Source organism: Struthio camelus, chromosome 7 (assembly GCF_040807025.1).
Source record: "Struthio camelus isolate bStrCam1 chromosome 7, bStrCam1.hap1, whole genome shotgun sequence".
NCBI classification, from domain to species: Eukaryota; Metazoa; Chordata; class Aves; order Struthioniformes; family Struthionidae; genus Struthio; species Struthio camelus.
In genome coordinates, this window is record NC_090948.1 from 17,395,756 (window position 1) to 17,418,300 (window position 22,545).

The 22,545-nt window shown below is 52.8% G+C and overlaps 2 protein-coding genes across 5 annotated transcripts in view; both read right to left on the bottom strand.

Moving 5' to 3' along the window:
* DNMBP (dynamin binding protein) overlaps window positions 1–22,545 on the bottom strand; it is a 41,111-nt gene that overhangs the window by 2,593 nt on the left and 15,973 nt on the right. For 2 of the 4 annotated variants that reach the window (XM_068949960.1, XM_068949959.1), the window contains exons 5-15: window positions 7,708–7,895; window positions 6,976–7,075; window positions 6,047–6,218; window positions 4,672–4,871; window positions 3,163–3,293; window positions 2,827–2,931; window positions 2,488–2,616; window positions 1,653–1,985; window positions 1,034–1,216; window positions 758–956; window positions 159–613 (exon numbers count right to left, since the gene is read on the bottom strand). In XM_068949960.1, the coding sequence (XP_068806061.1) occupies window positions 159–613; window positions 758–956; window positions 1,034–1,216; window positions 1,653–1,985; window positions 2,488–2,616; window positions 2,827–2,931; window positions 3,163–3,293; window positions 4,672–4,871; window positions 6,047–6,218; window positions 6,976–7,075; window positions 7,708–7,895 (2,195 nt within the window). Of the gene's footprint in view, window positions 1–158; window positions 614–757; window positions 957–1,033; window positions 1,217–1,652; window positions 1,986–2,487; window positions 2,617–2,826; window positions 2,932–3,162; window positions 3,294–4,671; window positions 4,872–5,526; window positions 5,545–6,046; window positions 6,219–6,975; window positions 7,076–7,707; window positions 7,896–22,545 lie in introns of all 4 variants that reach the window. The other 2 variants (XM_068949957.1, XM_068949958.1) reach the window with 2 other exon arrangements.
* On the bottom strand, window positions 17,027–20,661 carry LOC138067794 (uncharacterized). The gene is made up of 2 exons (XM_068949961.1): window positions 19,344–20,661; window positions 17,027–17,369 (listed from the first exon to the last, which is right to left on the bottom strand). The coding sequence occupies exons 1-2, from the start codon at window positions 20,548–20,550 to the stop codon at window positions 17,119–17,121; spliced, it is 1,458 nt and encodes a 485-aa protein (XP_068806062.1). The 5' UTR covers window positions 20,551–20,661; the 3' UTR covers window positions 17,027–17,118.

A 22,545-nucleotide genomic window follows, 5' to 3' on the forward strand; every position in this document is an offset into this window, starting at 1 on the left:
CATCCGTCCCTGGGAGAAATGGTGCCATCCTCTGCGTCAGCCCCTTGGGACACCTCTTACCGACAACTCTCAGGGAGGAGGATAGTTCAGGCTCCCTACTCAAGCGAGAGGTTCAGCCCTCAGCCACCCCATAGCCCCCTGTTCGGCTGAGGGCTCACCTGGTTGCCCTCTGACTCGCTGCTCTCCAGCCCAGAGTCTCTGTCCTCCATTGAGAGTGCAGGCCTGAGATGTGCCTTGGTGGAGTGTCCATTGCGAGGGTTGGGGCCACAGCCTGGCTCAGGGCGGCTGTGGCGGCGCTGAGATGACACTGTACTGGCCTCCAGGGAGGCTGTCCTGTCACTGGAGCCAAGCTGGGGCTGACAAGGGGAGTCCATCTCCGAGGGGGCCTGCGAGGACTGGTACAGGTCTCCTGGGGAGGTAGAGTCCTGCAGGGATTTCTGAGTGAAGGTCACGGCTGCCCCGCTGGGGCTGAAGGTCAGTGTGGTGTTGCTGTGGGGAGAGGAGCTGCTGTGCTCAGACTCGTTGGAAGAGTGGCTGCCCACAGAGACATCCGACTGGCTGCGACGTGGGTTGTAGGGCTTCAGAAAGGAGCTGTACACAAAGCCTTTGGTCACTGCACAGAGGGAGAAGAAGGGAGCTGAGATCAGGGAGCAGCAAAGACCACAGGAGGGGAGGCGCAGCACAGCCAGAGCCTCTAGCCCCCAGCCGATGGCAGTGAGGGTCCTGCCCTTGGGGCCAGCAGGCCAGGGCCACCTACCCCCGTTGTCTATGAGCCAGCGATTCTGGCTGCCCATAGGGTCTTTCTTCTTGATGACACCCACAATGTCTCCCTCCATCAGTGAGACATCCAGGTCTTGGGCAGCATTGAAATTGCGGTCTGCCTGGAAGAGATTGTCTGGGGGATACCGGGCCAGGAGGGCAGCTCGGATGTCATCCGACTGCAGGAGGTAGCTGGGCTGGAAAGGAACAAGGCACATGTGAAGGGTTGTCCCAGCTCCCCAGCAAGCCCTGACATGAGGCAGAGGGGACTCACCAAGCCAATGAGCGGCTGCCGCCGAGCAGACTGACGCTCCACGCTCTTCCTCTCAAAGGGCCTCTTGGGAGCTGCCTGGGACTCTGGGAAGAAGGTGAAGGCCTGGAGCTGCTGGAGGACTCGACTGTGCTCTTCCTGGAAGATGGCAATGAGGTTCCCCTCCCTACCGGCCACCTTCAGCAACTGGAATCAGAACAAGGTTGGGGTCACAGTTAGGTGACAGCCACTGGGAAAAGTAGCAGAGAACTATGGCAGAGACCACGCCAGCTCCCAGGCCAAGCAGGGGTCTGAGCCCTGCCTGTGACTTGAATCAGGGCTGGATTTGCAGCACTGTCAGCACCCAGCTCTGAGTGATTCCCAAACTCATGCCCCAAGATTCTCCCAGGCAAATGTCACCCTGCCCCTGCTCCGGGAGCAGCCAGAGTATGAGTCTCATCTCCAGCATCTCTAAACAGAACTGCATCTTGACCAGGCAATCCCTGCCTGCAAGCAGTACACAAGAGCCCTCCCCAAGGCACTCAGAGACTGAAATTGCAGCACTAGCAGCTTCTGCAATGGGATGGATCCCAGAGCAGTGCTGCAGTGAGTCCCACACACTGGCTGTGCTCTGGGAACCCACCGACAACAGGGGTCTCAACTCCTCCAGGGCCAGGCGCACAAAGTCACAGTGAGCCTCAGCATAGCCCCGCACGCAGCTGGCAAACAGCTCCTTAGCGAAGCGCTGGAACTTGGGCAGCTCATCCAGCAACTGGGCGTTCAGGGCCTCATAGTTGTTGCGGGCCGACTGCAGCTCCTCCAGCGTTCGTTTGTCCTTCAGCTTCTCCGCTCGCTCTGTGCAGTTGTGGAAGTCGAGGAGCTTGTCGAAGCGCTTCTGCACGAGCTTGTGCGGCCCCGTAAACATGCTCAGCAGCTGGTTCAGAGGCGAGCTCACCAGCCGCTCTGTCCGCTCTTTCTGGTGGACAGAGATGCAGGGAGCAGGTGAAATGAGGTGCTCCAGACTTCACCTCTCCCCTTCCATGCCACAAATACCCACAGCTCACCCTCTGGCACACAAGACTCCTGGGACAGCATAGGGTCCTTCTTCCACATAGCACCCATCAGAGCTCCAGAGGTCCCTTCCCACATCTATCACTCTGTAATCCCATGTAAATGTGTCAGCATGGGCAACCCTCTAGGAGGGATGTAAACCACTCACACAGGGGGCTATGCCCCTTCAGGTAGGGCTGAAAAAATGTGTACCTAACAGGCATGCTCAATGCACTGCACAAGCCCACAGGCATCAAAGCTCTCAGGAAGGGAAGAGCCGAATGGAGGTGCTCACACCTCTCCCAGGCTGTGCCACCATCCCTGCAGCACCCCATGGGCAACAGGGCTCTTCTGCCTGTCCACACCTAGACCTGCAGGGAGGGCCCCCGAGCAGAGCCTCCAGTGCACAAGGGCACAGGTTCACTCACAAAGTTGGAGAAGAGCTGGTCACTGATGAGCCGATTCACTTTCTGGAACTGGTCCAAGTCCCCACCGCCCTTCTCCGTGCACAGGTCCCACATGCTCACCGCTGCCAGCGCCTTCATGCAGGCCGACTCCTGCGCCAGGGACACACAGTCAGCACAGCCACGCTTGGTGCCCAGAAGAGGCCTCCCAGCACAGGCCCACGCTCCCAGGGGCAGCAGGAGGACCTCCCCGGGACAGCCCAGAGCCGGGCTGTGGGCAGGAGCACTGGCAGGTGCGCACCATGCAGGCTGGAGTGGCAATACACAGCAAGCCCCAAGGGCATCACACCCAGATAGACTCACCCGAACATGCTGCAGGTACAGGGAAAGGTCCCGGATGAAGGACTTGATCAGCCGCTCCTGCATTCGGAAATTTTTCTCCGTCTCCTCGAAGGCCTCATCTTTCAGCTGTAAGAGAAAATGGCTCAAGGGAGGCAATGCAGAATGCTGGCATCTCCCAGAGTGTGAGATGGGGGGGGGCCTCCCACCCACAAGCAAAAGAGCAGAGTCGGGTGTCTCAGACCCCAGGCTGCCTTGGATCTGAAATACTTGTCAGGGAAGGGGTGGGGAGGCAGTGGGTACTGCCATCTTCCCAAGCACCACAGGGTGTAAGTGCCCCTGGCATGTGATGCATGTTACCTGGGGGGCAAAGCCTGTGAGATGCTTGAGATGGCTGCTCACGCGATTGGATTTCTTGATGATGGAATGGAAGTTGAGCTTGGAGATCTTCTCCATGAGGCTATCCTCATCCCCTTTCCGGTACTTTAGCACTAAAGAGATTGACGTAGGAATCAGAACCCTTACCAGCCCAATGCCTGTGTCTTTTGGTGCTTCAACAAAAAGTGCCTTGCTGAGTCTCTCCTCCCCATTCTTCCTAAGCCTCTGCAGTCCCAAGTGCCCCGTGCATCATATCACATCTGCAATCCAGCACTGTGCTTGCCACCTGTAATGCTCCTGCTTAGCCCTGGATCTGCCCTGCCGTTTGTAGACCCACCGTTCAAACTCTTTCAGCAGGAATATGTGTAGCATTAGCATAAGATAACATAGGAGGTGGCATAAAATAACCATTGGACGTACAAAAGATATTTATATAATTTGTTTAGCAAGTATGAGTAACCGTTACAGACAACCTACGTCATCTCAGCTTTTGTGGGGCTACATGGAAAGAGTGAAGCAAGAGACAAAGAGTCAGGGCCTTCCAAGGGGAAAGAGAGGATGATGGCGAGCAGGTCAAAGGAAATCATGTTTTCCCTCCATTCAGTCCTGGGGAGGCTGCACCTGGATCATTTGTCTCTGATCGGCCAGGTCAAGAGGGATGCGGAAGAATAAGAGCTACAAGAAGAGCTCATGTCTGGTAATGAGCTGGAGGGAGCTGAGCTGCCTCAGCCTGACTGAGAGGAGGTCAAGCGGGGACCTGCTCACAGCATACAGCTACTTTAGAAGGGCAGCTACAAAGATGATGGAGCCAAACTCCTCTCAGCAGTGCAATACAAGGCAGCGGCAGCCTCGGAGGTTGAGGGTGGACATAGCAAGCACCTGTTCCCTGGGAGAGTGGGACCACTGGAGGGTGATACAGGCCTAGGACAAGTCAACAAACTGTGAAATCTCCATCCTTGGAGGTCAGTGATACTTGGCTGGAGAGAGCAATGGCTGATCAGATCTAGTGCTGGGGATAATGCTGCTACAAGCGGGAGGTTGGATTGGAGATCCTAGAGGGCCCTTCCAGGCAGCATGTCTACGATTCTGCCCTGTTTACAGACACTCCTTCAAGCTATTAGACTCTAAATCTCAGTAAGACAGATTCCCTATTTGTGTTCTTCAAAATAGCAATTCTTAACTTTCAATATTTATTCTTTTAACTTTTTTGTTTTCATTTGGTAGGCACATGATCAGCAATTCCATACATTTCATATCACTATATCACAAGAAAGTCATGTCATATCTGTACTGCGTTGCTCTTTGTGTACTGTATCTCATAACTTAGATTTTTAAATGCACCTCTTAATATACTGCCGTGAAGGCACAGTCTATTGAGGGCAGGTTCCCTGTACTATTGTGGATGCCAGCTAATGCTCTGGGAACTGACAGACTCCAATTTCAATACACCCATTCCTGTCCCTCGCTACCCAGCTGTACCCAGCTACTCACCCAGGTCTTTCCGGCGCTTGTATTCATTGATGTTGACATTAATTTCTTTGACTGCGAGGACAGCAGCTGTGAGCGGCACCTTGTCAGGGTGAGACTCAGGAGTGGCGCTTAGCAACTCCATCAGCAGCAGCGGGTACCGCATCACCCTTTGCACTGGCTTGATGAGGAACGAGCCCAGGTTAATGTAGTTTGTGCAGCCCCTAGGAAGTTGGGACAAAGGAGATGCACCAGGTTTCAATCCAACTCTGCAGAACAATTCTTGCCCTCTTAAACCAACCCCAACCAGACCCAGAGCACCAACATCTCTAACTTCCTAAATCACTGCACCCTCATCTCAAAACCTGTTGCACAGAACCCACCAACACCTCAAGCCAGCCCAGGCTTTCCAGACCTTTCTCACACCAAATAACCCTTTCTAGCCATGCTGCCCCTGGTCTCACCATGAAATCCCACAAGGACACATCCTCAAGCTTACCAGAGCTCTGCTCGCCTCAGCCTCCGTCCCACCACTCTGGCTGTATATGCATAGCCTCGATCTGACCCGCAGTGCAGGACAGACTGACTATGCTCAGGACTGCAGCCTGTACACAGCTAGGGGCTGATGGCTCCCCAAATTTGTCTTCTGCCCAAGACCCCCATCTTGACTCAGCATCTGCCTGTACTTCCTGCCTGTGTAGCCCATCTATTGCCTGTCGCAATCCCATCCACAGATGCTGCACTCCTCCTTGGCTCCACAAGGTACTGTTAAGGTCCCCAGACATGCATGCAGCCAGTGGTGAGAGAAAGTTAGTTACAGAGGGGCAGCCAGGCCAAGACAGACAGGCAAGCTGGGACCAACAGGAATGAGACACTTACCACTCACTGTACAGGCTCCTGCCGGCCCACAGAGTGCCAAAAAGCAAAGAAAAGGAACTGGTTAACAGGGCGACAGGCGTGCAATCCCGCAGCCAGTGCCTTCACCCCATGTTGCTGCGACACTGCCAATGCAGCAGGCAGCGCTGTTCCAGAGCAGCAGCTGGTGCCGCCAGCTCCTGGACACTAACCTCCACAAGCTGGGGCTGTGGTGTTTGCTGAACCAGGCAAAGTGGCTCATTTCCTCACTCACTGCAGTGTAACAGGGCTTGGGGAATATGAACCCTTGACCCAGGACACACTACCTTTTCCATACTCAGTGGCTTCTGCCCAGCATTTAAGGCAGGCTACAGCTGTCCCAGCACCTATGCACTGGGGCAGAGAGCATCACTCAAGCAAGGCCCCTTCCTCCTGTTCACCTTTGCAATGCCACATGGGAAACACAGCCTGCCACTCTCCTGCTACCACCTGAACTGAGTACTGCTGGCAAAGAGGCAGGGATGCTGGAGACTGAACCCCCAACCCCAGCCTGGCCAGAGGCTCCAACCTGAGGCTATCCAGCAGGTTCAGGAGTAGTTTCTGAATCTTCTCATCCTTCTCATAGGTTTCCAAAAGTGCGATGGCCTCATCATGGTTCTGGCAATACACCCTGTAGATGGCCTCCAGCTCTGCACGCCGTGCCAGGAACACTGGCCCTGCACAGAGCAGCAAAGAGAGACTTCAGTGTCTCCCGGTCCCCCGATTGCCTTCAATAACCCCAGTGTATCCCACAGAGATGCCCAGGGTCCCCCTCCCTCCTGTCAAGAGGACAGTGTTGTTAGAGCACTTGGGATCCCTCTTAATCTCCTTCAGCACACCAACACATCCTTCATGCTTCCCTGTAGCCACAGGCCAGTCAGGACAGAAAGTTGGAAGCTGTTCATCAAGACTCTGCTGGCTGAAGCCAAGGGCACGTCATGGTAACTCACCAGGACATGTTCACTCATGTTTTGAGGGGACTGTTTACCTAGTCAAGGGGTCCCACATGGATCCTGAGAGCCACCAGCACAGCAACCTCAATTAATCCAGCTCTCTGAGGCGTGAGGAGCAAGGAAACTGGTTTTGGCAGTGTGAGCAGGGAGCCACGCAGAAAGCAAAGGCACAGTCTGCCCATGGTCTGAACAGCAAAAGCTGGCAGCCCAGATGTGAGGGAATGGGCATCCCCTTGGAGCAATGAGCCAGGGAGGGCCACAGACACCACATTTCCCAGCACAGAGACCCGTGGGGCAACAGAGATCTCCATGGCCTTGTTGCTGGACTGATAAGCTCCAACACGGACCAGCAGGGAGGAAACACTGTCCTGGACTCAATCCCAGTGACCCTCTCCCACCATTTAAACCACTCTGCTCCTCTCCACCCCACTTGCAAAACCTGTCACAGCCTGCTGAGAAGAAACAACAGCAGAATTCATACCGATGGCATCAGAAGCCTCCAAGGTGGCCAGCAGCTGCTTGGAGAAGGTAATTACCATCTGGATGTTTCCAAAAAGACCCTCAAAGTCTATATTTGGCATCTAGGAAATGGGAAGAGAGATATCCTGGATAGGAGAATATGTCCCACCAGCACCAACAGCTGTCCCCTTGCCTTCCTGCAACCCACCCGCCCTCTGTTCCTCAGCAGCCACCCGGTGTGACCTGCTCCCATCACAGTGGTTTTGTGCTCATTTTCTTGCTCCCCCGTGCATTGAAACCCTCACTCCTTATGCGTTTCACCAAACACTGTCACTGATGCGTCTCCCCTTTCCCCGGCAATTTCATCCCTGCCTCTCATGACCTGATACTCTCCCTCTCCTCCCACCAGCTCTGCTCTCATGCCAAGACTCCATATTTTCTTTCTCCTGACAACGAACTTAACCTCAAACAAATGAAGAGGAACAACATCTCCCACCCTAGCAAATGAATGTGCTATACTTGCTGCCAGTTATCTGCAACAGGCTCCCAAAAGAGACGGAATATTCCCATGGGTGCAGGGAGCAGCCAGAGCCACAGGCACCTGAAGGAATTTACCCTCCTGCTCCCCCAGGTGTAACTGAATTTCCCATGTGGGTTTCAATGCCATTTTTAACCACCTTCACCAACAAAGTGGACTCAGTATCCTCATCGTATCCTGCCAACCCTACACTGCAACTTGCCCCCACGGCCCTACCTGTGCCTGCTGCAGAGGCACCATGATTCTCTCCACACACATCTCCAGGTCTCGAACATAGTCCCGCTCTGTCTGGAGCAGTTCCTCAATAACCTTGGACCTCTTCTCCAACATCCTTTGCTCTGGGCTCTCAGTGGCAGCCGAGGAAGTCTCCAGGGACGGCGTCTGGGAGGAAAGGAGGGTCATCTCTGCAAGACAGACAGGCAAGATCAGCATCCTCCAGTGACACCTGGCCTAACTCTTGTGTGGCAAGGAGAGGAGACATGTAGCACTGGACCTGTGCCACTCTCAGTCCGTGGGACTGTCAAAAATGATGGCTAGCAAGCAGAGCCAGCAGGACTGTCCTGTCCAAGGACCTTTCTGGAGAGGCCATGCCTGGCTCTCCCTCTCCCTGCTGCGCTCTTGCAAGCCCCAGGGGGGCAGGGCTCCGCTCTGCTCCCACAGGCCACCCTCATCCTCCAGCACTCGCAGTACCGTTGCAGTGGGGACCCACAGTGGCGAGTGCTGCAGGGACAGGGACAGCTTGCAGGGGCTGTGCTCCTGCCCTCGGAGCACCAGCTGCCGGGAGTCTGGGGCACCTCCAGCTCCCTTGGCCTTGGGAAAGGGGTAGGGGGTGGCTGTAGCAATCCAAGTATTTCACCAGCCATTAATCACTTCCCTGCTGCTCCTGGCATTAGGGGCCACAGATACCAAGCTGCAGAAACCCACTCTAGGCCTGCAGTTTGTGGAACCAGCACGTCTGTGGACGGCGGGAGGTCAGCCCAGGCCCTGGCAGGGCCAGGGAGCTCAGACATGCTGCTGGCAGCTCAGAGAGGAGAAGGGAGCAGATTCAGCATGTCCCTCCCTGACGCCAGCCAGGCCCTCATGTCCTGGCCGCGGGGACGCGCACCCTTCTACTGCCCTGCGCCCCAAACTCTGCCACCCCAGGAAACCTCCACCCCATGGAGAGGGGCCCTGCTCCCCTCTTCCCTGAGCAGCCGGTGCTACCTACCTGCCCTGCAGGCCTGCGGGCTGGCTATGGCAGAGCTGTCCCCTCCCCTCAGGCTGGGGACAGGGTCTCCATTCTCCATTTCCATCTGAATAGCCAGGGGCCTCCGGCGCCCACAATGGGGCTGGCGGCTGCAAAGCCTGGATCTGGAGCGCCGGCGAGAAGCTCGGCGCTGGCAGAGGCCAGCTCAGCTCCCCAGCAGGCACCGCCGGGAAGGCTGGAGCAGCACCGGCCTACGCTGGCAGCGAGGGGCTGGTACCTGTGTCCTGTCGCTAGGCCTGAGTCCACCGTAAAGTCCCTGGCTGTGGGAAAAGCACGCGAGGGGGCCGAGCGAGACAGGCTCAAGCCCAAACCGCACACGCAGGGTGCACACACACAGGCGCAGCAAAGCAGAGGTGCAGGGCTGGCTGGACATACCCCACGTGGACGGACGTGCCGCCACGGCATCGGCACGAAGGACCCTGGGGCCCCACTCACGGCACGTGTGCCATGCCTGGGCGGCCGTCCCCCAGCAGCAGCCTCCCTGCGCTACACCTGGCAAACTGCTGGGGTGCAACAAGGGGAGCGGGACGCGCGGTGTGATGCTGCCCTGTAGGCACGGTCTCAGGGTGTGCACACAGCTCGCCCACCACCTCTTCCCTATCCCAGGCCCGGGCAGCTGGTTTTCCTCCTGGTTTTCTGTCCCACCTGCGGCTCTCAGGCCAGCCCAGCCCCCTCCAATTTTCATGCAGTTTCAGAGACATTTTACCCCAGCAGATTCCTGGGCCTCAGCAACTTTCTTCCCCACCTGCCTGCTTTTAAAAGGAGCAGTATGTACCCTCTGGCCAAAAACACACCAACAGCCCACCCTCAAATTCAGCCAGAGAGAGAGAGAGAGAGTGCGAGAGAGTGAGCACAGAGCCCCTCTGCCTGGTCTCCCGGCTCTGCCTGTCTCCCTGGCTTGGAGGCAGGGTCTGGCACGGAAACACTCGCTCTCCTGCCTTTGTATTGCTGCTCTGCAGAACTGGTGCAGCTGGGCCTGGAGCCCTTCAGGCTTTGCTCCCGGCCACTGCATCCCGCCTCACATACGGGCTTCAACACAGATGGCTGATTTGACAAATGCTCATCAACTCCAGCTGTCTCCCACAGATCCCCAGCTGCTCGGCTTCACTGAGATGTTACTGCAGTTGTGGACATACCCCAGCTCAAATATTTGTAAAAATATTTTTGTAGGACAGGCGCTTCCTGCTCGTCACCTCCCTGACCTCTCCAGAGCCAGCCCCAGGCAACGGCGACTCGCTCAGTGCGAAGGGAGCCCGCCTTGCCACCAGCTCCAGCCGTAAGGGCTGCTCCAGGAACGCACGGGCACGCAGCCGGGCCCCCCCGGGAGGCGCAGCGGGGCCAGGAGGTAATCCTGGTCAGAAGCCGAGCCTGAACCGGGCAGGTGTCGAAGGCAACGCGAGCTCCTGCCTCGGGCCTCCGCACTCCCAGCGCACAAAGTGACGCCAGCTCCAACCAGGACTGCGCCCACTAGGCGGCAGGGCTGCCGGCGAGCACTGAGCCACTACGGCCAGGCTCTCCATGGACCAAAGGGAAACCGTTGCAACTGTATTTTTGTATATTTTGTTTGTATTCCTGGGGGCTCTGACGGATCCCTCCTCCGCCCCCCGGGCCCCCTGCCAGGGCACTGAGCAGGGACCCCGGGCACTGGGATGCAAACCTTGCAAGACGTGCACAGGGCAGGGACACACGGGTGCCGCAGTGTGAAACGTGGGAAGGGTAATCGCTGCCTTAGCCTAAATGTCCTGCCCGCTGCTCTGCCAGGCTGGGTCTTCACACCAAAACAATCCCCACGAAAGAGAAGAAACTCCACCGTGATGAGACACCGACTCGGCCCATAACTCCCGCTGAAGTCGTGCTGCTGTTTCTAGCCCTTCCTGTTGCACAGCAACAGCAACAAACAAACTAAAAGCATCAGCATCAAACAGTGACGAGTCAGATCTGCCTGGGCCGAGGAAAAAGCAGTGCTGCTTGCAGGAAGGATAGTTTCCAAACCAGCCACATACCCCCAATAGGAGAAAACAGGAAACCCAAACTGAAACCCGGCACCCAGCTAAAGATGCCCTAGAGACCGGAGGGAAAACGCCTGTCTCTAACCAGCAGTCTCTACCTTGAAATCAGGCCTGGGCAGAGGCAAAAGGGCCAGCTCCGTGGAGCAGGACTTAGCAGCAAAACTAGCATTACGTTTAGTGAGCAATAACTGCATGTTAGTAGAAGGAGACTTTACTAACTGCTAGTGGCAAGTGTCCTTAAAAACACCACCGCCAGGGCCATCCTATCTAAGGGAAAAGGCTTCTTTCAACTAACTTACTCAATCGCTGCCTTGGCTTCCCAACAGCTAAGTCTCCACATCATGAACTTTATCAACCCAAACGCAGCGAGATTTTGTGCGGAAGGCCTGGGAACAGATGTTGGATTTAATATTTACCGTGTGTATTTCCATAGCATCTGCAAGGCCTCAGTTACGGACCAGGCCCGACTGTGCAAGGTCCGCTGCAAACACACAACAAGGATATCCTGCCGGAGGCATCACGCTTGAAGTCTGGAGAGGTGGCAAGGAAGATCCAGATGTACAGAGTGGACAAAGACATGCTAAGCTAATATGGTCAGCAGATCTCTGCAGCAGGTAGCTTACAAAAAGTTAAGAGACAGAAATAACAAACAAGAATTATTTTAAAGAAGGACTTTTTTTTTTTTTTTTTTAAAGGAATGGCATTTTTTGCAGGAAAGCAAACTCAAGTAGAAAAACAACATGAAAGAAGCATGATGGTGTTAATTCAAAATGTAAACAAGTGTGTGAAAACAGTGCAAGGGTGGGTGGGTGAGCTGATAATGCAGTACTGAATGAGATCAAGAAGAAAATGGAGTAGTCCATGAAGAGTCTTGAAAATGAAGCCTATTCTCAGCAACAGCCAGAAATGAACTATGCAGGAGCATTAGTGAAGATCAATGGGAAAGATGAAATTTGCCATGGCCAAAGAACAGAATTTTGCACTAATCCACATGCACAGTGACAACCACCCAGAGGACAGTTTGTATAGCACATCTGTACAGGATATCTCAGAGGTTTACTGCATCGCCACATGATCTGCCTTGCTCCCAGATTTAGCCCTAGGTGTCTCTCTGGTGCCTGCCGGAATAAGTCTAACCACGAGGAAGCGCTGCTTCAGGCTAACCAGGCCCTGGAATCCTTGCTCCAGGTTTTTCCAATCCTTCCCAGCTGGAGGGTAATCCCGAGCCTTTCAGAAACGGCATGCTCCATGGGGACCTGGCGCAGGGTGCACCACATCTGCCAGGCTGGCTGGGAGCTCTGGCTCAGCATTTCCACGCGACGAGCAAGGTGGCATCATCCACTCCTGCAGCCTCCCAAAACGGAGCCAAGGATTCCCAACGCCAGCAGTCAATGCACCCGACCTGCGCGCTCCACCGAGGAGCATACATAGAGAGAGTGCCTTGCCGCTAGGCTCGGAGGGACACTCGCGAGATCAAACTTCCCGTTTCCAGCTCTACTATGCCTTTGCTGTGCTACTCTTAAATCGCTCTGTGGAAGGGAAAGCATAAGCCTTCCCTGCATAAATTTTAAGCCCGCAGGGGTCATCAAATCAGCCTGTCTAACCTGATCACAATGCTGCCCGCTAGTTTTACTTACTTACTTACACTCTATCTGTGCTTCCATTAGGTTGCCTGTGATTTCTGACTACTCACACAAGTTAATTCTCCTGCAGCCTTCTTGTTTTTTCTGAATATTGCAAGGTTAATTCAAAAAGAGAGTAAGCTGCAGCCAGCTCTTTTATGACCCTTGCTATTTATCATTAGTCTTGCATCCTTCCTCATTAATGAGGAATTAATGAAGTCATCCTGTGTCCTTCCAAATGCTCAGAGTTCAAAAAATTCACATACAGAATATGTTGGTATTTCTACTTGATTGACGTGTATAATACTTAGGATTTGTTTCCGATGTATTTTAAAACTCTCATTTTTCCTATTTCATATCATCTTTGTTGAATTTCTGTCAATTTCTTTTTTCTTGTTTGTTATATATTCTCGTATGTCTCATCGCAGCTTTACCTAAATGAGGCTTACTGAGCATTCAAGTAAAATCACCCTCTTTCACAGCTGTGGTTTCTCAGTCATCTAATAAATGCTTTCCAAATAGATCCCCCACTCTGCTTCACATACTTTCTATTTAAATGTTACCTTTCAATCTGAGTCATCAAACCCATCAACTTTGGGGGCACTAAATACGTACGTTACTGGCTGGAACCGTCTCCGTTAGTCTACAGGAATGCTATTGGTATTTCTAATGAAGCCACTGAATTCCAATCCAGTGACAAATTCTTGTTTACCCGAGATACAGATGCCAAAAGTGCATTCACAAGTACTTTTACAAAGACAATACTCTAAATCACAATATTTAGATACTCAAATTTTGTTCTCCTTGCATGAGGTTGCATGAGCTCTGCAATCTGTATTGCTAAACTAAAATTTCTAACAGTGCTTTTTTCTCTATCCTCCTTAGAGTTTTTATGACAAGTCCTTAGTTTGCTGGTTTGGTTTGATAGTCTGAGACAGCTTCCCAGTAGCGCTTGCTTTTGAGTTTTGCTAGTTTGCATTCTGATGTTCAGGAGATTGAGCAGCGACTGGTAATCATCCCCTTGAAAACAGGTAGCAAGCGGTCAATGTGGAGCATGCTCCCCACCTCTGCCCTTCCCATGGTGGCTGTGATTTTAACATTGCAATCCCATGGCTCATCCCACTCATCTCAGAAACACTACTTCCATCAATTTTCTTCCAATCAATGAACATTTCTCATTTTTATTATCTGATTTCCTAGCATGAGCACACACACAGTCAGAGGTTTACTCTGTCCCGTTCTGAAATGATCTAAGAGGAACCCGGGCTAACCCATTATGACCAGATCCAACAGGATTCATGTCCATCATGCCCAGGCTTGGCAGCTCCCCCCAGAAGGGCTGTATCGCCTCCCCAGCTCTGTTCATCATGGCTCACCTCGTCATGGCCAGCATCCCCCGTCGCTGCCGTGCTCCCGCGGTGCGACACGGTGCAGCCCTTGCAGGGTGACCAGTGGTAGGGCAGCTAACACCATTTGAAGAGGGGACTGCTCTCCATTAGTAGCTATGGGTGAAGCTGGACACCCCTCGCCAACAGCCGCAACCAGATGGCCCCCTTCAGCTTCATGTCTGTGACTTTTTTTAAAAGGAAGGTGAGTCACGGAAAGTGGCTCCAAGAGGAGCAGCAGCAGAAGGACCAGCTCACAGGTTGAGCCCAAAGATTCTCAGCACTGAGGACAACCTCTTACGCGGGCTCAGCAGGAGCAAATCTTGGATGGCAGCTGCACCCACCAGCAGGAAGAGCCCAGCCCTGGGCTCACAACTCAGCACAGTCAAGCAATGACTCAGGACAAAACAAACCAGATGCAAATATTTGAAGAATGTGAATGCCAGGAGGGGAGGAGTTATTTCTTACCAAGAGAGGAGAAGGGATGAAACTAGGGCAGGGAATAATTAAACTGAGTGAAAGGCTAAACTCTCTGCCAAGAAAAGAAACTGGTGGGGCGAAAACTCTCAGTTTGGACATAGATAATATCACTGCTAGGAAAAGGACGTTGGATGAAAATTGGCCCATAACAGAACATACTATCTTGCTTCAAAAGCAACAAGCTGAATACATGCAGTGGCTCATAGTTCCTGAGGTGGAAAGAGTAGGTGCAGCAGAGAAGTGCCATGGTAAAAGAGGACTTCGGTCCAAGGAAGTGAATGCAGCCACAGGCCTTGACAGAGTCCTGTGATCAAGGAGCAGAAGATAAATCCAGATAAACCATGAAAGTGAGCTCAGCTCTCATATCTGGTAAGGAAATACAAAGCAGAGAGAAGGCAACATTTGCTCAACGAGTTGTACCTACCCACTGAAGAAGAGGTGATGGCTACAGCCCAGAGGAGGAACTAGTGTACAAACAGGACAGCCAGCATAGGCCCTCCAAACCCAGATGTCAGTCCTTGAAACCGATCAGAAATCCAGCAGCAGCACAGTCACAAGCACATGCGGCTTGTGGAGAAGGACACGATTTCAAGGACATAGATATTGCAACACAAGGAGATGTTGAACAGAAACAGAATGGGGTCCTTCTCCAGGGTCACTGGAATGGGACAACTGCCTGAGAAGATCTCCAAGATGTTTCCAGCAGAGTCTGCTGGCTCCCCACTGTGACCTTTGAGATCCTACTGGAGCACGTACGTGAATTTGACCACACCAAAGCTTAGCTGCTCTGCCCCAGGCTCCTCTTTGGTAGGGCTGGGCTCCCCATTGCAGCACACCACACATTCAAGCCTTGGAAAAAGACAGGGACCCTCACCAGACATTCACGTGTGAACAAAGGTGGAAAGCCCTGGGATGAACAGCGGTACACAGGGTCCTTCTAGGAGATCTCCCCACCTTTTGTCTCCATCAGGTACCTGCCTGCCTTTGCCATAAAGGTAGATGGGACTTGCACACCTCTCAGCCAAGCTCCCGTACCTCAAGGGCAACGCTGGCCCAGAAGCGGGTAGCAGCGTGGGAACCGAGGTGGTGCTGCGAGCCCCACACAAGCTGCGAGGATGATCCCTTACCTGCCATGCTCTGACAGCAGGCAAAGAGTAACCATGGCAGAGGGAGAGGAGACAACCCCATTAAGTGCTCAGTGGGGACATCCCTGTGTTAGGTAACAACAGCCATTGCCCCAGCAGGCTGCGGTTGTCCAGAAGCCAACACAACTCTACTACAATCAGTATGAACAGAGGATAATCTCAATTGGCAACACAGAAGAGAACAAAGTAATAAGATGGTTTACATAGAGCTAATTTTCCAAAGCTGAAGAAAAGTGTCAACATATATGATTGCGAGCAAAAACATTGATAGAAAAATTGAGTGAAAACTGAGAGTTCTTTAGAAGGATATTTTAAACAGATAATCAAAAAAACATGATTATGTGATCAGGAAAGAGAATAATATTGATGAAAAATTTGTTCTGGGTCTGTGCTTCATTAAAGGTAGCAATTAAAAAAACATAAATGAGTGAGTTTAGAAAAACAGATAATAGACACCAGGAACTATGAAGTGCATAAAAATAAGAGAAGAAAGACACAAAAAAACCACAAAAGACAAAAAAGACACAAAAAGACACAAAAAAAATACAGACGGCAGAACTAAGAATTCAGTTTTTGTTTTCTAAACAAGGAAGTGAAATGCTGTTTTACAACATAATTTTATTTCCACCCAGAACAAAAGAGAAACCTTTCAGTAATGTAATCCCCATGAGTAAGCAGAGGTAGTAAAATTCTTAATAAGTTGGGCAAAAAGGCAAAAGTGTACAATAAACATTCTGCTTCTCTCCATCTAAAGAGCAGAAATAAGACCTTGCTAACTTGCACCTCAAGGGCACCAAACCCACTGCCAGTGGAGAATATCTAGAAAAGGGAGCATTTCTAATCAGATTCACCAGGGACTGTATTTAAAGTTGATCCTACATAACACTTTAAAAGTAAATGCAAAATCACTGCTGCTATGCAGAGAACTGAACATCGACTCAATAGAATTGCAAATAAGGATGGGGCATATTAGTCACTAACGGATCCAAGACATTCTGAATATGATGGAGTTATTCAAACAAAACAGGTTTAATGCAGATGAACACATTAATGCAACATTGGGAACAAGAAATGCAGCCATACCCAGGACTGTATCCTGGGGAGTAATGATTCTGCTCTGGTTGGTCAAAACTCAGCCTGAGTGCCCAGGGTATTGCGGAGGCAAAAAGTGCTTTTTTTTTGCCGAGGCAAAAATGTGGTCCTTGAACAGGGAATGGGAAGGTAGCAAGGTGCTGTATAAACAAGTACCAGAACGCCTCATGTAGCTCTTAAGTCTGCTATTTTAAAAGAATAAGAACTGAAAAATGGATGAGGATCGGGAAAAATAAACATTCAAAGGTCTGGCTGTGAGTCTTTGCCATGAGGATGGCAAGATCCTCATGGACTTTAATCATTATGAAGAAGTGAAGATGGAAAAATGACTTAATTATAGTTCCTGCCTGAGAAGAAAATACCACAACTAAAAAGCTCTAACTTGGTAGAGAAAGGCTGGGGTTCAAAGCTGAAATGCAATATATTAGCATACAAAACATTTAAGGGTGCTGGTGACTAAGCAGCAAAACTATGACACACGAGTTCTCCTTCTGTTGATGCGTTAGGCAGACTGAACATCATCTCAGAAGAGATGCTCTGACCAAGTGGACTGGACTTCACTGCACAGAAATCAGTAGGAAAGTGTAGGAAGTGTAGTAGGAAGTGTAATAGCCCTGCTTATATAATCTCTAATTGGGCTTTCAAGCCTTAAATTCTGTTAGCCTGTGGAAAGCAGGAGGAACCTGGGAGACAAGCAGACAGCATTATAGAAGGAGCCTTCAGCACATAGAGGAAAAAACAGAGATGACCTTCTCCTACCAGAGTATCTGCTGCCAAGTGCTGTGGGAGGACTTTTGGGTAGGCTCTCAGGTGCTGGTGGGTCTTACGTGGGGGCAACGTAGCTACAGAAGCAAAGCTGTATTTCCCAAGGCAGGGTGCTCCCGAGGCAGCACTGTGCCCTGGCCGGGCAGAGGAGGAACATAACAGGGAATTTCATTCAGAAACAGGCCAGAAGACAGACAGCGATACAAAACTGTGCCTGCCTGGAGCCTCCCCCTGCCACCCCTTCATGCTGGCTACGAGCCCTGAACATGCAGTCCCAGGCCCCTGCGTATGAAGATTTGAGGTCTCCCTTCCAGCTGGTGGCCACTGCTCTCACCGAGTGCACCCCTACCCTGGCACCTCACGCAGCCGCTGCTGTGGCCCTAAGCCTGCCACAGCAGGGAAAAATCAAGCGCCTCGCTCCCCCCACCGCATGCGTTAGTGAACACAGCGTCCCATTCAGCACTACAGGCGCTTGCCCTGCACCGCAGTCTGTCCTCCCTCCGCTTGCAAAAGCTGGACAGGTCAGCACTTTTCCAGGCAAGCTGCAGGCGGCTGGACCAATAGTGGAGTGGGTGTACGGTTTCCCCACGCCCGGCATGGAGCCCTTTGCATAATTTCTCCAGATGCGGTTCCCACAGCCCCAAGCTGAGCCAGTCCCTGCCCTGTTTCGAGTCTTCTGAGGCCTTGTGGGTTGTTTCTCTCCTTGCTCTGCTCCTGGCTCCTCCTAGCTTCCCTGCTGCCCTTTGAATGTCCTGGCACTGCAAACCCTCTCCCTTCCCCTGCCCTGGGGAGCAAAGTCCCACCCTACCGGGGCAGCCTGAGCGTGCAGAAATGCAGCCAGCAGAGCCTGCTCGATCAAATGCCTCCAGAGAACAGACTTCACACTGTATAAGCTGACAGGCAGCCACAGCCTCCAGCCCTGCTACCTCTTTGGCTGCTGTACTTCACTGCTATTTCCCTCTGTATTTCAACTCCTTCTCAAAGAGAGTTCACATGCAGGTGCCTGACACTGACACTGGAAGAAAGGGCAAAACTGCAAACAGCTTCTCAGGCACACGTGCCTGTCCAGCAGCGAGGTTAGTTCATCAAGAACGGCTCCTTCACTCTCTCTCCCCCAGCCCCAGCCACCTTGCTGTCTCTTCCCCAACTCCTACTAACATCCTTGCAACCATGAGCTAAACTCCACAAAGTTGTTGCAACCAACTCCATCACAGCCAAGGAATTAACAGGACAATTCTGCCCATGCCAGGACAGCCTGAACTCTGCACCTTGATATCTCTCCAGCTCCAGGGTACAAGTGATTGGACGGGGGACCTGGGGAAGGCTCCGGCATCCAGAATACAGGGTTTGCAGCTACTATAGCAAGGGCAATTCAGATCTCAAGGACCGCTACAGTATTGAGGAGACTAGTGAGGCGAGAGATACCACCCCCATCTGCGACAGTCCCTGTGTGGGTGCCAGATTGCCAGCCCTGATGTCCTGGCCTTGTGCAATTACACAAAACAGTACTTGCCCTCCATATATTTCCAAGCGCTACAACAACCTCCCCAGTTTCTTGCTTCATGCTGCTTTTAAACAGCTGCCATGCTTGCCCACCTACGGAGGGTTATGTGGTAACAGCAAGGGAACTGGTTCCTATACACAGCTGACAGATGCACTTCAGCACCCATTCACAAGTTATAAAACAGGCAAGCCAAACACCCCAGTGTTTCACCCCTTCCCCATAATGAACCTCCTCTGGGCCCTGAGAGGGCAGACAAAGCAGGGCCACACATTTTGGTAAGGTGCACCTTGGAGGTGCTTGGGGCACAGCAGGACTAGGAAGCAAAGGACAGCAGTGAGCCCGGGGACGGTGCCCCTCAGTGCCTCCCTCCCATCTGGACCTCTGCGAAGCAGGGGCAAGAAGCCTTGCAGGGCAGTTAGAGGACTGTATAGAGAGGTAATTATGATGATGCTCACTTCAGTAAGCCCCAAGGTTTCTTGCAAGAGCTCTGCCATGCCAGCTGCCTGTCTGAGCGAGAGCCAGACCCTGGGCTCCCCTGCTAGAGCAGGGCAAAGGAACACTTGAGATCGCGTTGCTGGCAACTCCTAAGCATCTCTCTGCATACCTTGTTTCTCCTTCCTGGTGCGTACAAACTCAGAGTGCCTCAGGGCGCTGGGAGCCGTCCGCCTGTAGAAGCTGTTTCGTTGCAGCAAGGAGCCCCCGCCACCTGCCTCCGTTGCCTTCTGCTCCCAGACCGGGCTCCAGTCAGGACGGCCTGTGCGTAGCCTCACGCGCTCTGCTCCGCAGCTGCCCCGTGCCTGCATTGCCTGCCCCGGGGCTGCTCCTTCCGGCTCTCCACAGCCATTGTATCCCACATCCCGTGTTTCCGACTCTGCGTGACAGACATCTGACTCCAGGCTCATACTACCATCTCCCGAGGAGCAGACTGCAAATGCAGCAGCTTCACAACTTCCAGTCAGGTTGCTGCAGTCCACGATATGGCTCTTGAGCTGCCTGTGCTGCCCAAAGTCTTGGTCTACATCTCTGAGATCTATATACCACCTTCTCCCCCAGGACCCAGGGCCTCCCTCCTCTCTCTTCCACCTTTCCTCCACCCTATGTACTCCATGGACTCCATCCTCCCTGTACCGCCTTCCCTCCTCCCTGTACTCCCCAGAGGCTCTCTCGTCCCTATACCGCCTCTCCCCTTCCTTGTAATGTCTTTCATCCTCGCTATAGTCCCTAGGATCTCTGTCCTCGCTATACCGCCTTCTCCCCTTCCTATACTCCCTGGGTCCTCCATCCTCTCTATACTGCCTTCCCCCCTCCCTATACTTCCCAGGGCTCCTGTCTTCTCTACCCCACCTTCCCCCCTCCCTATATTCTCCAGGTACTCTGTCCTCTCTGTACCACCCTTCTCCTATGCCAGAACTGCAGTCCCTATACTGAATACCCTCCCTCTCACACACCTCATAGTTTTCACCCTCTGTATCCTGGCTTTCACCCTTCCAAGCACCCTCTACTCTCCTGCAGTCCATGTACTGGACACCCCCCTTCCAGAGACCTTCCCTGCCTCCATCCATGCTCCATTGGGCCACAGAGCTGCTCTCCCCTCCCCTGTCACTGGTCCAGTCTCTGCCTGCTCCTCTGCAATCTGTGTGCTGCCTCTTGGCTCTAGATCCGTCACTCCCGCGAGCCTCGCTGTGCAGCGCGCCCACCCCACCAATGTCCTCTTTCCTCACAGCACAACAGTCCTTGTATTCCCAGCTGAGCAGCCGCGACTCCTGCCTTGGATCTTCTACTCCATGTTTCACCCTGGGATAAGTGCACATGGTCCTTTTGGGGCACAGCACAGCTGCTGACCCCCTTTGTCACCTGGTCGCAGAGTCCCAGCCCAGCCTGACGCCACTTCTCCCCTCTGCTCCAGTGCTTGTCCCGAGGGAAATACAGGCACAACTTCCTGAAACTGGGGAGCGAGGGTATGATGCGCGTGCCCAGTCGCCGCGATCCCCAGCCTCCTCCACCTGCTGCCCAAAGTAATCAGTAACTAGCTCTGGGGAGGGAGGCTGTGGGCCGGGCAGGCTCTCACTGGCCAAACCGGCTCCGCAGCTTTGCCGCACAGCCTTTCTTTCTGCAGCTTTGCTGCTCAAAGGCAGGGAAAAGGAACGCACTGGAGCATGAGGAGGCCGTGCCCCAAGACCAACAACCCCAGGGAAGGTGAGGAGGCACCTGAGACCGGGGAAGCCACAGACCAGATATCAGATACCAGAACACCTTCCCCTGTCTTTGCACGCCTGCTGCCCGTGCCAGCAGTGAGCATGAAGCCCAAACTTGTCAGACTAGCAGAGTTTAGGCTCTGCTCCACACTTTGCTGGGGAAAGCAAGGCCTTTGGGGGACTGATGTTACCACGGCACAGCTGTAATGCACTCTCCCTGTGCGACAGAGCGTTACTGAGTAGTGCTTGTGGTGTGAGGGCTGCCCCCTTCCCTGCTCCAGGGGGAATGACTGAGGCATCTCCTGACAGCGGGACTACTTGGGTTACTGAGCCCAGTCACCCACAATCGTGCACAGTTGCACAATAAAAGTTTCCAGGAGGCTTTAGAAACATGCACTCCAGAAACTCCTCTCATCACAAGCCACAAAGTATCCTCAGTTTTCCATGACAGACTCAGGTGCTCCACTGAGAGACAGCCACAAGGTGCCCCAGAGAGAAAGCAGGAGAGTCCATGGATACTACCCGTGTCTCAGGTTCTTTCCAGTATTTGTAAGGTGTGCACGACGACCAACGCTCCTAGCTGGCAGAAGACAAGAATAAAGCTACTCCAACCGCAGGAGGGCAAGGACCAATTCATGCCCCACTCTGGTGATGAGCTAAACTCAAAATGGGTGAGCAAGACAGGCCAAAGAAGCTACACACAGATTTTAAAAACATACAGTGATGAATGTGTACTATCTGCTCATCCTTTAGCTCCCCAAAGGGCACACAGAAGGGCTAGGCTCCCCCAGGAGTACTCCAGCCCTACTTTGGCTGCTGATCAAAGTTTAGTAAAAGCTTTTTTCCCTCCAGTATGCCTCCACATCCTACTAACTGCAGCAAGGCAGAGGGTCACATCTGCTGCTGGGTCCCCTAGGCGTGATGCAGTAAATACGTCCCCAGCTGAGCCGATGCCACACCACATGAGTGATCTGACCCACTGCACTAAAACTGGGGTAGCAGGCCTGAGACATGCCCTACAGCCGCACAGCCTGGGTGTTGCAGGAGGGGTCCACTCCCAGATCCAAAGGGACTTTCTTCTGAGACTCCTCTGGCAGGACAGAACTTGGGTAGGACTGATATTTGTCAAAGGCCAGGCAGGCTACTTCTAACTCCTCAGGTTCCCTGAAGTGATGAAAAATCCCCTAGGACTACTAAGGGGATAACAAGATGGGTAGGATGTCTCAGGACAGTGCATTAGAGCCCGGACAAAACGGCCGGTTTCTGTAACCAGCAGGGCATACGTTCAGCAGGATCTGCCCTCTGTCAGGATGCAGTGGGACAGTGGCAGATGTTTCCCAGCAAGAGCCATCCCATCCCGCTGGAAAATTTTCCTTGAGATCCAGCCTAGATTTTTCTCTTCCTAATTTCAAGTTATTTCCTCTAGCCTCAAATCTTCTAAGCATCTCTCTCACGCTCCACTGAAGTGGAGGCTGTTTGTTACCCTGTTTCCCTAGCGCACTGATATCATCACTCATCCCCATGCGCTCTGCATCAGACAAATCTAAATCCTGCAGCAAAGCGCCTGGGCTCTACAGTCCTGTTTAAGTAGTGGGAGGATGGAGGCAATGA

What these genes read in the sequence shown, in the direction of transcription:
- LOC138067794 (XM_068949961.1), bottom strand. Translation starts at nt 20,550, where the DNA reads ATGTGCACTTATCCCAGGGTGAAACATGGAGTAGAAGATCCAAGGCAG. An exon ending in CACCAGGAAGGAGAAACAAG is followed by an intron (nt 17,370 to 19,343) that starts GTATGCAGAGAG and finishes CTGCCCGGCCAG; the next exon opens with GGCACAGTGCTGCCTCGGGA.